At 37.0% G+C, this 14325-nt stretch overlaps 1 protein-coding gene and 1 pseudogene across 1 annotated transcript; both read left to right on the top strand.

Moving 5' to 3' along the window:
- The first annotated feature begins 4112 nt into the window (after positions 1 to 4112).
- LOC112012299 (probable myosin-binding protein 4) lies at positions 4113 to 9571 on the top strand. Its single transcript, XM_024044685.2, has 4 exons — positions 4113 to 4218; positions 5090 to 6442; positions 6538 to 8058; positions 8922 to 9571. The coding sequence occupies exons 2-3, from the start codon at positions 5233 to 5235 to the stop codon at positions 8028 to 8030; spliced, it is 2703 nt and encodes a 900-aa protein (XP_023900453.1). The 5' UTR covers positions 4113 to 4218; positions 5090 to 5232; the 3' UTR covers positions 8031 to 8058; positions 8922 to 9571.
- Positions 9572 to 10186: 615 nt separating this feature from the next.
- LOC136070368 (cytochrome P450 94A1-like) lies at positions 10187 to 10841 on the top strand (annotated as a pseudogene).
- Positions 10842 to 14325: the final 3484 nt, after the last annotated feature.

Raw genomic sequence — 14325 nt, forward strand, 5'->3', positions numbered from 1 at the left:
TTAGAAAAAGAATTACAAAAGGAGTTAGAGAACATTCTAAATCAGGAAGAAGAGCTTTGGGTGCAAAAATCCCGCATTACTCATCTAGTAGAGGGAGAAAGAAACACTACCTTTCACCATATGACTACTATTGTTAGGAGACGACGTAACCGAATCTCCTACGTAAAGAATAAGATAGGAGAGTAGATCCAAAGCGAAGGTGAAGCAATGGAATATATAAGAGGGGGCTTTGCAAAACCTTTTACTTCTAGTTTGACATACTCCCTCCTTTCTTTGACCTAGCCATCAAGATGGCAATCTACCCTCTTTGAGGATGAAATCCTTAGCCTTAGCACCCTGGTTACTAATGAAGAATTTAAGGAAGGTCTTTAGTTTCTTAAGGCATTCAAGGCTCCGGGTCCAGATGGACTGCATGTTGGATTCTTTTAACGGTTTTGGATGATAGTTGGGGATTCTATCAAAAAAGAGGTAAAATAGATTTTCAATGAGAACAAAGTTCCTGAATATTTTAATAAAACTAATATTGCTTTGATTCCTAAGATTGCTAAACCAGAAACTATTGGAAATTATCGACCCATTAGTCTGCGCAATACTGTTTATAAGATTGTATCCAAGATTATTGTGGCAAGACTGAGACCACATCTTGACATCTCCTCTCTCCAATTAGCTATTGTCCCAGGAAGGAGGAGTGTTGATAATGCTACTGTGGTCCAAGAGCTTATCCACACCGTTAGCAACAAAAAGGGGAAGGTGGGTTATATGGCTATTAAGGTGGACCTCGAGAAAGCTTACGACAAATTAGAATGGAGTTTCATTAGAGAAGTTCTCATGAATGCCAATCTCCCCCATGATCTAGTTAGTCTTGTGATGAGTTGTGTCTCTTCCATGTCTACCTCTATTCTTTTTAATGGAGGAAATGTTGACCCCATCTTTCCTTCGCGAGGAATAAGATAAGGTGATCTGTTTTCACCTTATCTTTTCATTCTTTGCATGGAAGTCTTTGGACACCTCATCAAAGAAAAATGTGGTGATCATAGTTGGAATCCTGTGAAAAGCTCTAAGAGCGGGGCTGCTTTCTCTCATCTATTCTTCGCGGATGATTTAGTACCTTTTGCAAAAACAGATTATGTTAATTGCATGGCGATAAGGGATGTGCTTGATGCTTTTTGTGCTCGGTCTAGATAGTCCATTAGTGAGAGTAAGTTCCGGGTGTACTTCTCTCCAAATGTTGATATTGATTCTAGGGAGTCATTATGTGATATTTTGGGTTTTAGGTCCACTCTTAACCTTGGAAAATACCTCAGGTTCCCATTAAACACTGTGGAGCCAGCAACCAAGACCTTAATTTTGTCTTAGATAGGGTCAAGCACAAGTTAGCAGGATGGAAAGCAAACCTCTTGTCTTTGGCAGGTAGAGCTGTACTCATTCAAGCCTCCACCTCCACAATCCCCGCTTACATAATGTAGTGCACGGCTCTTCCTGAAAGTTTGCTCAATAACATTGACAAAGTCAACCGTAATTTCCTTTAGGGGTCTTCTGATAATGTGAAAAAGACCCATTGGGTCGGGTGGCACAAGGTCACAAAGCCTAAGGCAGAGGGAGGGATGGGTAGACAATCTGCCAAAGGGAAAAACAAAGCATTATTAGCGAAACTCAATTAGAGGTTTCATCTGGAAAAAGATGCTATATGGACTAAAGTTCTCAAAAGCAAATATTGTACTCACTATAGACTAAGTGCTAGAAACAAAGATAAGCTCCCTTGTTCCAGAACTTGGAAGGCCTTAAATAAAGGGATGAAGGTTTTCAAGAAAGGTATCGGGTGGATTCTAGGAAGAAACAGTGACCTTAGTCTTTGGCATGATAATTGGACAGCCAATGGCCCCTTAAGATCCGTCATTCAAAGCCTTTTCGTGGCTAAAGAAGAGGACTTGAAAGTAAAAGATGTGCTTGGACTCGATGGATGGGATTGGTCTAATTTGTCAATCCAAATTCCGGATTCAATCTTGTTGGAGATTCGATCCATTTCGTATTCAATGACTTCTAATAATGGGGATGACAGATTAATTTGGAAAGGAGATAACAAAGGGGACTTTGACTTCAAATTTGCTTATGCCATGGCCATTGATTGCAAGGATGGTGATGGTAAGTTCACTGGTACCTGGGTTTGGAAAATAGAAACGTTGCCTAGGATAAAAACATTTATATGGCAATGCATGCACCATAGTATTGGAGTTGGAGTGTGTCTTGTGCAAAGACGTCTCAGCAAAACTGATGTCTACCCTCTATGTGAAAGTGAGTCTAAAACGATTATCCATAGAATTAGAGATTGCCCTTTCTCTAAAAATATCTGGCACCGGTTGGGCATAAATTCTAAAAGCAGTTTTTACGAGGGTGACCTTCAGCTTTGGATGGAGAAAAACTGTAAAGACCAATCCCATAAGTTGCGGCATCAGCCCCCGTGGAAGATTATATTCCCTTTTGCTATTTGGCCTACTTAGAAGCACAGATACAAAGTTTTCTTTTGGGATCGGCTTGCTCAATTAGACATCCACCAAGACATTGTTTTCAGAGCTTTGGAATTCCAGCATTGTGTTCTAAATCCTAAACGCATGGGCAACAAGATTGTGGTACAAATTCGATGGGAAAAGCCCTAACCTGGGTGGATTCGGCTCAACATTGATGGTTCAACTCTTGGAAATCTAGGCAGAGATGGAGGCAGCGGCATACTCAGAGATAACCAATGGAACTGGGTTGCGGGTTTCTCTAGGAATATTGGTTTCTCCACCAGTTTTATTGTAGAACTTTGAGCCCTTAGAGATGGGCTTACCCTCTGCAACAATTTAAATTTGAATGCTGTTGACATTCAAATTGATGTTAAAGCAATTGTTGTTCTGCTCTCTAATCCTTCTTATTCTAACAACTTTGCCATGCCAATTGTTGATGACTGTAGACAGTAGATTTCCTAGATTCCCCGAGTCCAGATTGGGCACTGCTACTGTGAAGCCAACTCTTGTGCGGACTTCTTTGCTAGGATAGGATCCTTTCAAAATAGAGATTTCATTTTGTACAATGATCTGCCTGTGGATCTTAAGGAGCTTATAAGCTCAGACTCTGTTGGCTTGTATTGTAACAGACTGCTCTTTGAGCCCCCTCTTCCCCCTTAGTTTGCTGGTTTAATGAAGTTTCCTTTTAACCAAAAAAAAAAAGAAAAAAAAAAAGGAAAAGAAAAGAAAAAAAAAGAAAGTGGCATGAATTGTTTCATAGGTTTGACAAGTGACTGCGTGCCCCTTAGCTTTTATTTTTAAATGATATGCATTTTATCATAATAATATATTTCAAATTAGAATATACTATATCAGTAACCTTGAATTCATCTTAGAAATCAATAGTATTGGTTTGCACATCGCTTATATGTTTCAAAGATATAAAAGGGGGTTAGTTTTTAGCACTTAGCACTACTGTTGAGATATCAATGATTTGATTTCTTCTTATAATTAAAAATTAAAAAGCTGTTAGAAAGTTATTTGTTTATTTATTACTACTATAAAATTTAAAGATAGATAGGTAGGCAATCAAAAATGAGATTGAATGTCAACAAAACATTGATTATAACTGAAAGGGTACCACATGCATGTATTAATAGGTGTTGTTGGCATATCAAGGTTTGGTCAGCTTCATATATACTCCACTCCATATATTTCAGACTCAAATTAATAGTAAAGAATAAAATATATAAGAATTCAAGCTTATTCAGCATTAAAAAAAAAAAAAACCAAAATAAAGAAGAATGAAATATAATAAAAACCTATAGGTTATAGCAAAAAATGGTATAGCCATAGTTGAAGTGCCTGCAAGTTCTTTGGCGCCATACAGAGAAAAAAAGAAAAAGAAAAAAAACAAAAGAGGGTTATAAACAGAATTTACAGTACAGCTTTGGGTTGAGCTTTTCCTTTATTAGGCAAAGAAACAAACCAAAAAATAAAATAAAAACAGTTGGTTTCAACGGTCAGTCATTTTCCAAGAGAAGGACTTCCTTGTAATTTAGGTACTTCCTTTTCTTTGACATCCATTTATTAATATATATATATATATATATATTCTAAAATTTTCAATTTACTAAAATTGCACTGTCCTATGGTATGCTATGCTTTACGCGGCCTCAACCAAACCTGTGTCTCCTTGGTTGTTTCATCAAGCAGCTCCACAACACAAGAAGAGGTATGTCATGTCTATGAATTGAGGTATTTAATTTAATTTATTAATTTATTTTTTCGGTATTTGAATGTACATTGTGTTCATTTTTCTCGCCCTTTTGATCTTCATTTATGCATGTAGGTCCCTCTGTTCGTTCCCAATTAATTTTGATAAATTTTTTTTTGGACAACTTTTCTTTTCAATCTTACAATTTGTTGCCACCCACCCCAATTATAACCTCCAAAAAATCGGGGTTTGTGGATCACTCTTCTCTATGTGCATTCTTGAATTGAATTTGGGTTTTTTTTATTATTATTATTTAAGTTTGTGTCCTTGTTAGTTGAGTTGATTCTGGCATTACGTCGAACAGTTGGATTGGTTTGAGTTTATTTTCTGCTTTTCTTCACGGTTGTCATTGTTAGTTGATTCTATTATGACAATTGCGTCATTGGGTATACAATAATACATTTCCCTTTTTCAATCAATTCTTCTGTCTACTGCATACATGTACATGTTTGATGTTTTTTGTTGTTCAGTTTAAGATTTTTGGCATTCTGCTTTTCTGGCCATATTTTATGTCTCAAATTAACAAATTGCTTTTTTGATTTGATTTTATTCAAAACTTCCATTGAATTCGAATCTTTATTTGATATTGATCATTGGGCTGTGTCAGCAATAGCATGTATGATTTCTCGGAAGTGGGTTTTCCTCCTTTCTTCTATTTTGGTTTCTGAAAAGCATGTTCTTTGTTGTTCCAGTTAGATTTTTATCTTTTAGTTTGGCTGTTCCCAAGTTTTTATTATTATTTTAGTTTCTGGTCTTTGGGTTATAAAAGCTTACAGCTACATTTTGGCTGTTCCTGAGTTGTTCCATTGTTTTCTTTGGGTTGTTGAAGCTTACAGCAACAATCAAGTTCAGAATGGGAATCTTAACTTTGAGAATCGGCGGGAGTGGAAAACTATCATTTTGACCAATCCAACCTTTCCTTGATTTACTCAATCAGGCACCTCATGCATTTTTAGAGCAATTTGGGTGGAAATGGCTGAAACGGGAGCTTCATTTGTCAAAGTAAAGAGGCATCTACCAGGGTTTACAGCTGTTCTGACGTCTGCAGCTTGTGAATGGTTTTTGATTTTTCTGCTGCTTGTTGATGCTGTATTATCATATCTGCTGACAAAATTTGCTAGTTATTGTAAATTGCAAGCGCCCTGTATTTTGTGTTCCAGGCTAGATCATCTCTTGGGCCATGAGACACCTGAGTTTTATCGAGATTTACTTTGCAGCAACCATGTATCGGAGATATCATCTTTGATTTCTTGTCACATACATGGTAAGCTTGCTGATGGCAGTGGGATGTGTGAGGATTGTCTCTTATCATTCACCATGAAGAACAAATCAAGCCCTGAAACACATAGGTTGTTGGTGGGTATATTGGGAATGGATCTTGTTGGTTATGGTTTCCAAAGCACATTACCAAACACGGATTTTATTTCTGGCTCCTTGGGCACGAAGCTCTGTTCTTGTTGCAATAAACCTTGGAGGTCAGGACAAAATGCCCCAAGACTACTCCAACTAAAATCACCTGGAACTAAACCTAATATTCCTTTGCCTTATTTGCCAAGCCGTGGCCGCCAGAGCCATCGAAATAGCTTGAAGAAGATAAGGGATAAATTTTCTGGTCCAGTGATATCTCGTCATCTAGGAAACAGTGGTTTTGATCCATTGTCTCATGTAGGATACTCCGAGCTGAAGATCACCTCTGATTCTGAGTCTGAGGTCCCATTTTCTGATGATGATGATGATGGTAGCAATGTAATTTGTAAAAAAATTGAGGCTAAGGAAGATTTTGCAGTTCAATGTGCTTCCAAATTTCCACCCAGAACACTTTCCAGTGGTTTGGATCTCAAACAGCCAACCCATCATAATGATCTTGGTCCTTCACTTTTAGATTCATCTGTGCATCCTAATGTCAGTAAGCAATTCATGGCTTCTAGTGTTTCTTTTGACCATGGCTTAGGTGAACTTAATTGGAATCAATTCAATCAGAAGTCTGGACCTTCCGCATTACCTGAGCTTATTTCACTAGATGATATTCCTCCATTGGCCAATGTTATGGGAACTCCTTATGGAGAATCAACTGAAAGTACTCTCATACTTCCTCTCTGTCAGAGTTCCAATCCTTCGGCACTTGCTGAGCTTATTACTTTAGATGGCACCCCGCCATCTGTTGGAGCATCACTCGAGAAGCGTACGCTCCTCTCTCTCTCTTTCTATGTGTGTGTGTGTGTGTGTAGTGTTTGTTACTTGTAACTGATTACTCCTATCTGAAATGATTGGTAGCAGTGGATGTTACTGGAGCAAGTGACAGCGGACGTGTATCTATCATTGGGCATGAGGAAGTAGTAAAGTTGATAAGTACAACAGATGAAGCATTCATTAAAGGCGATCAAGTTGTAAATGACCCTTCTGTTATAAAGCCGATTCGTGAGTATTCAAGTGATGTGTGTCAGTGGGCTACCACTAGTGAGGAAAGCAAAGCATCTGATATTGTTGCAGAACAACCTGCCCTGAGGGAATCTGATAGAGTTAATGAAGAATTGAAGCTGTTTCCATCTCATGATTATTCTGCCCAACAGATGAATTTATCAATAAATAATACAAGTCCCATAGTACATGGTTGTGATGAAGAACAACAGATAACTGATACTTCCAGCCCTAAAGGAATTCATATGCTGCAAAAGTCGGTCTCAGTGGAATCTGGTCTTGAATCTTTGGATGGAAGTGTAAGTGAAATTGAAGGCGAAAGTCTTCTTGATAGGTTAAAACGACAGGTTGAATACGACAGAAAATGCATTAGAGCTTTGTATAAGGAACTAGAGGAAGAAAGAAATGCTTCTGCAGTTGCAGCAAGTCAGGCAATGGCCATGATAACGAGGTTGCAGGAGGAGAAGGCTGCACTACACATGGAGGCCCTTCATTACTTGAGAATGATGGAAGAACAAGCAGAATATGATGTAGAGGCACTGGAGAAAGCTAACGATCTCCTGGCTGAAAAGGAGAAAGAGATACAAGATTTAGAATTTGAGATAGAATTTTGTCGATCAACCTTGCCCAATGAATCAAAGATACAGATTATACATGAGGGAAGAACTGATTCAAAGGGAGAAAATGTCACTTTGGAAAGTGCGAGTGTACCCTCCATAACAAATAATCTCAATGTTTGTTGTAAGTCAATGTTGACTGGGGTACCGAAAGGCAGCGATAAACCTTTTGTTGCTGAAACTTCTCGCTTAGAATTTGGAGAAGAAAAGTTGTATATTTCACAATGTCTGGAGAATTTGGAGAGGAAGCTTCATCAAATTTCTCGTGATGGGACTTTATCCAACAGGCCTAATGGTGGACATTCTGAAAAATTCATAGATGGTAGAAATCACCAGGAAGAGTTTCTTAATCATAAGGTGACTCAATCAAATGGTCCAATGGAAGAGAATGGTTTGTATATGAAAAAAGACTTATGTCTATCTAATGGAAGCTATAGTTCTTATGATGGGTCAGCTGCTTCAGACGGTGATGATCATTTTGTTAGTAAAGAGAATGATCATTTTAATTCCAATGGGCATAAGTATATCATGCACCACGGAGAGATTGATTTGGTTGCTCTTGAAAATGAAATTTCAGACCTCAATGACAGACTGGAGGCACTTGAGGCAGATCACGATTTTCTTGAGCGTAGTCTGAACTCTCTTCAAAATGGAGATGAGGGGCTACAATTTGTTCAGGAGATAGCTCATCAACTGCAAGAATTGCGGAAAATTGGGATAAGATTAATATGTTAATCTGTTCCTTGACACGTATCATGACGTGGTAAGCATGCTGAAAAATATTAGTTGTTCTAATTTTCACAAGTCTTTTAATTTCTGATTTTTACAATTTTTTTTTTTTTTTTTTTTTGGGTGGGTGCATTGATGATCTCTGCATAACATATATAAATATCAATTCTATGTCAGTGGTGGCTGAGAGCCGAAGCTTTTATTTTTATTTTTAATAATTAAATATGTATATCAATCCTTGAGCAAGCAATAAAACTGACTGTGCCTCTATTATGGCTGGCAATGTTGATTTTGTTGTTAGTGAGTTGACTTCTGAACTGAACCTGGGGGTTGTTTGGAATGAATAGGCAATGTAGACAAATTGCTCTGGTGAAGTTCTGAGCTCTTTTCATGAGAGTGACTTACAAATTTTCCAAATTTTAGTTCCTTATAAAATTTTGGAATAGCAATGAACTGGTGTTGGTAAATAGCATTTTGACACGGAACTATATCTCAGCTTTTTAGCAATGGTTCCTATTATGCATTATTTGATATCACTGAGTAGCATTCACAAAGGAGTAGCATTCAGATTTAAGAATGAGTCTCTGAACCTGCTGATGATGGAACTCATTTGACTAGCAACTTGAGATACACCTGATGAGGGAAACATTAAAAGAAAAACCATTGCAGCTCAGATTTGAGAATTCAAGGCACATTTGATGAGTCATGCATGTAGTGTTTGTCATGCTTATAAATTAACATCTGTTTTGCATTCCTGGAAATTCTTTTCTTCTTTCTAAAGATGTTAGCATTCTTCGCTTTTCCGTTTTAAATTTGATCTCTTCAAGATGAAATTTATTGTGTTTATCTGCTGATAGCCTAGCCCTCTTCTTCTTTTTCCTGAATTATATTTCTCAGGTGTATACTAAATTGTTATGAGGAAACAAGAAATGAAAAGTCAATACTACAGGAACATTTTCAGCCAGTTGTGGGGGGGTACATGGACCAAAATATCATGGCTCGTTTATTCTCTGCTCACCTACAAACATGAAAGATTAAGATAAGGTTTCATGTACAGCTTCCACATTAGATTCTTGGAGAAACGAAAAAGGTATATATTAGCAAACAGTGTTATCAAGTATGGAAGTAATGTCTTCTATTTCCTTTTGTGCCCTATTGGGCCTTGTTTTAAGGAAGAGATGTCGGGGTTAGTTTTTGTTATATCAATGATGATGAGGTTGTAAAATGGGTGTTTTAATCTTTTAGCATAATTTCTTGTTCTCAAGGGTGGTTCTGATGGTACCCAAACAAAGAGGTCCTCAGAATATGCTGCAAAACACAAGTTGCTGGCCATGGAGAGTCATCCAAATATTAGAAGACATTCTAGAATTGGTGGGGGGATCAGATTTAGGACATAGGACTTTTGTTGTTCCCTCGGCTGTTTTGAGGAATGCCCTAGCTTTTAGTTAAGAAGGCCACAACTCATTTTGTTAATAGAACCTTTATGTTGAACTGCTTTATCTTTGTTGCAATGGTATCAAAAAAAAAAATTGATTCTAATGGGCCAACCAATTCTGTTGTAAATTCAAATAGAATGTTATAATTAGTGTTATAGAGATTATAGGCCAAAGTCAATTACAGATATTTTCCCTAGTAGCTTATTACTTAGCATGACTTGTCAAAAGTAGGACAAGTCATTGAAGTTTAGCCCAAAGCCCAGAGAACTAAGGTTTTCCCACTCATAGATATGGCGCAGAACTCACCAATGGCCCTACTTGTCATAGATCATCAGGGCTTCAAATCAGACCTAGTTCATGGGTCTCAATAATCCACCCTAAACAAAAAAAGTCCTATTACCCTAAGCAATAATCCACATTTAAGCCTCATCCCAAACAATACTTCAAACAGAAGCCCATGCTTGAACCTCTACCGCGCATATCCACCCAAAACGTTAAACCCACCAATTTGTCTGCGCTTAGAAGGAAACCCAACCCAAGGAGTTCACCCAGTGATTTGAATTGATAGAGGAAAGATTGCGAAGCCCCCTAGCTAGAGCCTAGAGTAAAAAAAAGCATGTAAAGGGGTTGGTCTTTTCATTGGCAAAGAAGTTTCTTTTTTTTTTTTCTTTCTTGCACGAAAATGGATGATATATTAAACGAAAGCCACAAATTAATACAATTAGGAACAAACAAGTACGTACGTACAGACCCGATATTCACTAAAGTTTGAGCACACGGTACAAGAAACAAGATAACAAAAGAGCAAAGAAAAGAAGGGTTTCTATGAAAATAGAATCTGAGATTCTTAAGGAAATCAAAGAAAAGTCGGAGGAGCCTGTTTATGACGAAGTGAAAGACATGGTGTACACACACGCCTCTTTATCTGAAAGCATGAGGCTGTACCCACCAGTCCCGTTGGATTCAAAGGAGGCAGTGAACAAGGACGTATTGCCCGGGGGAACGGTGGTGAAGAAGGGTATAAGAGTAACGTACTTTCCATACGCTATGGGGAGGTTGGAGATATATGTTGTGGGGATCGGACTGGGCTGAGTTCAAACCCGAGAGGTGGCTGCAGATGCAGAAGGAGGAGAATTCCAAGTCATGGAGGTTTGTGGGGAGGGACTCGTACATGTACCCAGTGTTCCAACTGGGTCCTAGAATATGTTTGGGAAAGGAGATGGCTTTCTTGTAGATGAAGAGGGTCGTAGCTGGGGTTTTAAGGAGGTTTAAAGTGGTGCCAACATTTGAAAAAGAAGGTGTGGAACCAGAGTCTGTTTCCTACTTGACTTCCAAGATGAAAGGTGGGTTTTTGGTGAAGATTGTGGAGAGAGCTAGATAAAAGGGATCATCATTCCCATGAGAATGAGTCATAAGTATACTCCACACCCCACAAACACTTATAGTACTTGTAGAGTGATCATCGCATTAAGGGTGTACGGTAGTTACTTAGCTGTTGTATTAGTTATAGAACTACACGTACCACTTTCCCTTTTCTACACGGATGACACCTCACCCCTCACCCACATCCTATTCTATCTTCCTGAACATTCCCACCCCAAGTTCATTCTCATGTTTTAATTCCCTCCCTGTTACTTCCCTCACCCGAAGCCTTACATCTCTCTAGTAGAAGCAACAATCCCTCCCCTCTCTCACCCAAATATATATATATATATATATCACTCTCTATCTCTCTCAAGAATGGATCAACACACTATGAAGACTAGTGTCCAGCTTCTAGGTTTAAGGGTAAGAAAATAAAATGATTTCCTTGCCATGGGTATTTTTATCATCAAAACTGAAAACTATCGGGATTTTGAATTATTGTTTCTGGATTAGAATAATTTCTGAAAGAATTTTAAATATTAATATCTTGAAAATCTGTATGTGAAACGTACTTTAGTGGCTTTTTTGTCTCTTGTGATGTTAGTAGAATCCATGTTGGAAAAGATTAAAACTATGGTGGTTAATTTAGTGTTTTGAGTGAAAATGCATGTCTCAGTTCCTTGATCTTTCCGTTATAATAAATTCAAGCCTAAATATGAAACTGTTTATTTTTTGGTTAGAGATGTTTCATTAGTGGTTCTTTATATGTATGGTATTAATCTGGTGATGTGTTATTTAGGAATATCATAATGTTATATTGTACAAAGTAAAAGAAAGATATTTGCATGTCTACTAACTAATCTATCTAGATTTGTCTTCAAATGAAATATAACTCTCATGAATTAGTAGACTATATTATTTGTACCATATTATTACATCAATAAAATAAGGCAAACTATGTGCATTGTTATTTGAAGTAAAAGGCCCATTAGGGCTAAGCCATTTGGGCATTGACAAATCGTCTTTTTCGGTGTAATTTACAAAGATTTCATTTTATTTAACAAGCTATAAAACCTAATGAACTCTTAAACCCTTTCATTAAGCTTGAATGTGATAACTTAGTGAGGTTTTGAATCTAAGAAAGTAATTTCCATTTGTGACATGAAGTGAATACGAACATGAATGTAATGGTTTCTCTTTGGTTATGTGACTCATGCTATTGGATGTATGCATTTTGTGTTTTGGGAACCTCTTTTTTTGATGAAAATAAAATTTGTTCTTTAAAGATAAAAGTTTCTAAAGTTCTGTTGTGCTTTAAAGATAAAGTATCTGATGAAAAGGTTTTAGTGTTTTATAAAGATAAGGCTTCTAATGAAAGCTTATGGTAAAAAGTTATCATATATACGTTCTTTATGAAACTTTAAGTTTTGTGATTATGAAAGTTATAATATTTTATGAGAAAAAGTTTATGAAGAAAAGTTCTATTATTCTTTAAGATGTTTCTAATTTAAAGCAAAGTTACCAATTATCTGATTTAAGTCAAAATATATATATATATATATATATATATATATATGTACGGCACCGGAGCTCAAGGCCATTTGGGCCTTGAATCTCAGCCCTACAGTATGGCCCGTGATCTTGACACCCCTGTTAGAAACTGGGCTTAAGGCCAATAGGGTCATAGACACAGACCTTATGTATCATGTCCGGCCCAGAACCCATTAGGAAGGTCATTGTAATATATGCTCATTAGTTCATGGCCAGGAGGTTGCCCGGCAATTCTCGTCTCCGACTAATGTAATTGCTTGGAAAGGCCATATCCCGAATACCCGGTGACGTCTTGGGAAGTACCGCTGCTGAACATCACCCCCTGAGGTGGGAACTAGTTTTGATGCCACTCTCACCACACCCCACTTCCAACTAAACGCCCACTTAGCGATAACAACATTGGACCTCCTCTCCCATTAGCCACAAGAGTAATCATGATTCTTTCACTAATTTTAGGCTATAAATATGAGAAACTAAAGAAAGGGTGGGGGTGGTTGAGAGGTTCCGGAAGAAGCTAAGGGTTGAGAGCAACAGAGTCATAAGAGGGGAGGGGAAGAAATACAAAGGTGGGAGAGATATTGTTGAGTCTTTAAGCCAGGATCACCCAAAGTAGGAAATCCAAAACCCACATTACAAGTAGATTGTGAGCCCAAAAGAAAGGCAACCCGTTACTCTCGTTTTGGGTGCACACAATATATATATACACACACATGATTTTAAATAGTCAATATTATATTTGGTAACTTTATAAGAAATGAAAGAAATTCAATTTGAAAGGTTTTGTAATATTATTCTGATAAGAAAAATGAGAACAATTATTTTCCTATGAAAAGCATATAAGTTAATATTATGAATAGTATAGAATACTATGCATGAAAAGATGTTTTCCTATCTGAATATATATAAAATGAAATGGTTAGATTTACATGCATTATTATTAAATTCTCATGTAACTTACCCTTACTACGCTGTGTAGCTCACCTCTTCCACTCTTTCAGTCAGTAGGTTTTATTTTGAAGTAAAAGGAGCCTTAGTCGAGTTTTGGGAGGATTTAGTTTTAGTTTTAAAAGTATAGATCCTAATTTAGCAATTTTAGGTTTAGCTCTATAGTATTGTGTATTTTATAATTTTCTGATTGGAATTGTATATTTTAGTGTAATTAGTGATGTTTTATGTGAAAGTGTGAAAATTAAATGACTAGTGGATTATGTTATTCCTTGAGTATAGTGTAGATGTTCTGAATATTAAGTGAAAATTTTATATCAAGAAAGTAAAGAAATAAGAATGAAAAGTAAGAGGAAAGCTTTTGTTTAAAAGTTTAGTTGATTCTTGTTAATATCAAATTCAAGCTTGATATTAACATGCTGGTCATGGTCACAAATCTGGGTATCGGGTTTGGGTTGTGACACAGGGATTTTATGCAACTTGGGTTGCATAAATTCCTACAAACACTATTAGGTGGCACACTAAAAAAAATTGACAATTGTCCTTAGTCATGTGAGAAGCACATGACCAATTAAATGAGTTTTCTTTCTTCTTCTTCTTCTTGTTTTTTTTTTTTTTTTTTTTTTTTTTTTTTTTTTTTTTTTTTTTTTTTTTTTTTTTTTTGGCTATAAGGCAATTAATTGATAAACTGCGAAGCTATAGGCATAGTATTGGCATAACGCCTTACATAGTAAACATCATTGGCATCATAAATTGCAAAAGAAGAAATATCTGGTGAGGGAGGGGGGTTAAACATCACAAAAGTTTCCTGTTGCAGGCATCCCCTCTTAGCCATTGCATCCACACAATTATACACTTCCCGAAAATATATGGGTCACCTTGACTTGTTGGAACCTGTTGAGTAGGGACCTGCAATCTATTAAGAGGGATGAATAAGCTCCGTTAGGCATTGAGTTAGATAGGAAAAGGTTCACAACAATTTTTGCATCAAGTTCAACTTCTAG

Source organism: Quercus suber, unplaced genomic scaffold (genome assembly GCF_002906115.3).
Source record: "Quercus suber isolate HL8 unplaced genomic scaffold, Cork oak 2.0 scaffold_228, whole genome shotgun sequence".
Lineage (NCBI taxonomy): Eukaryota > Viridiplantae > Streptophyta > Magnoliopsida > Fagales > Fagaceae > Quercus > Quercus suber.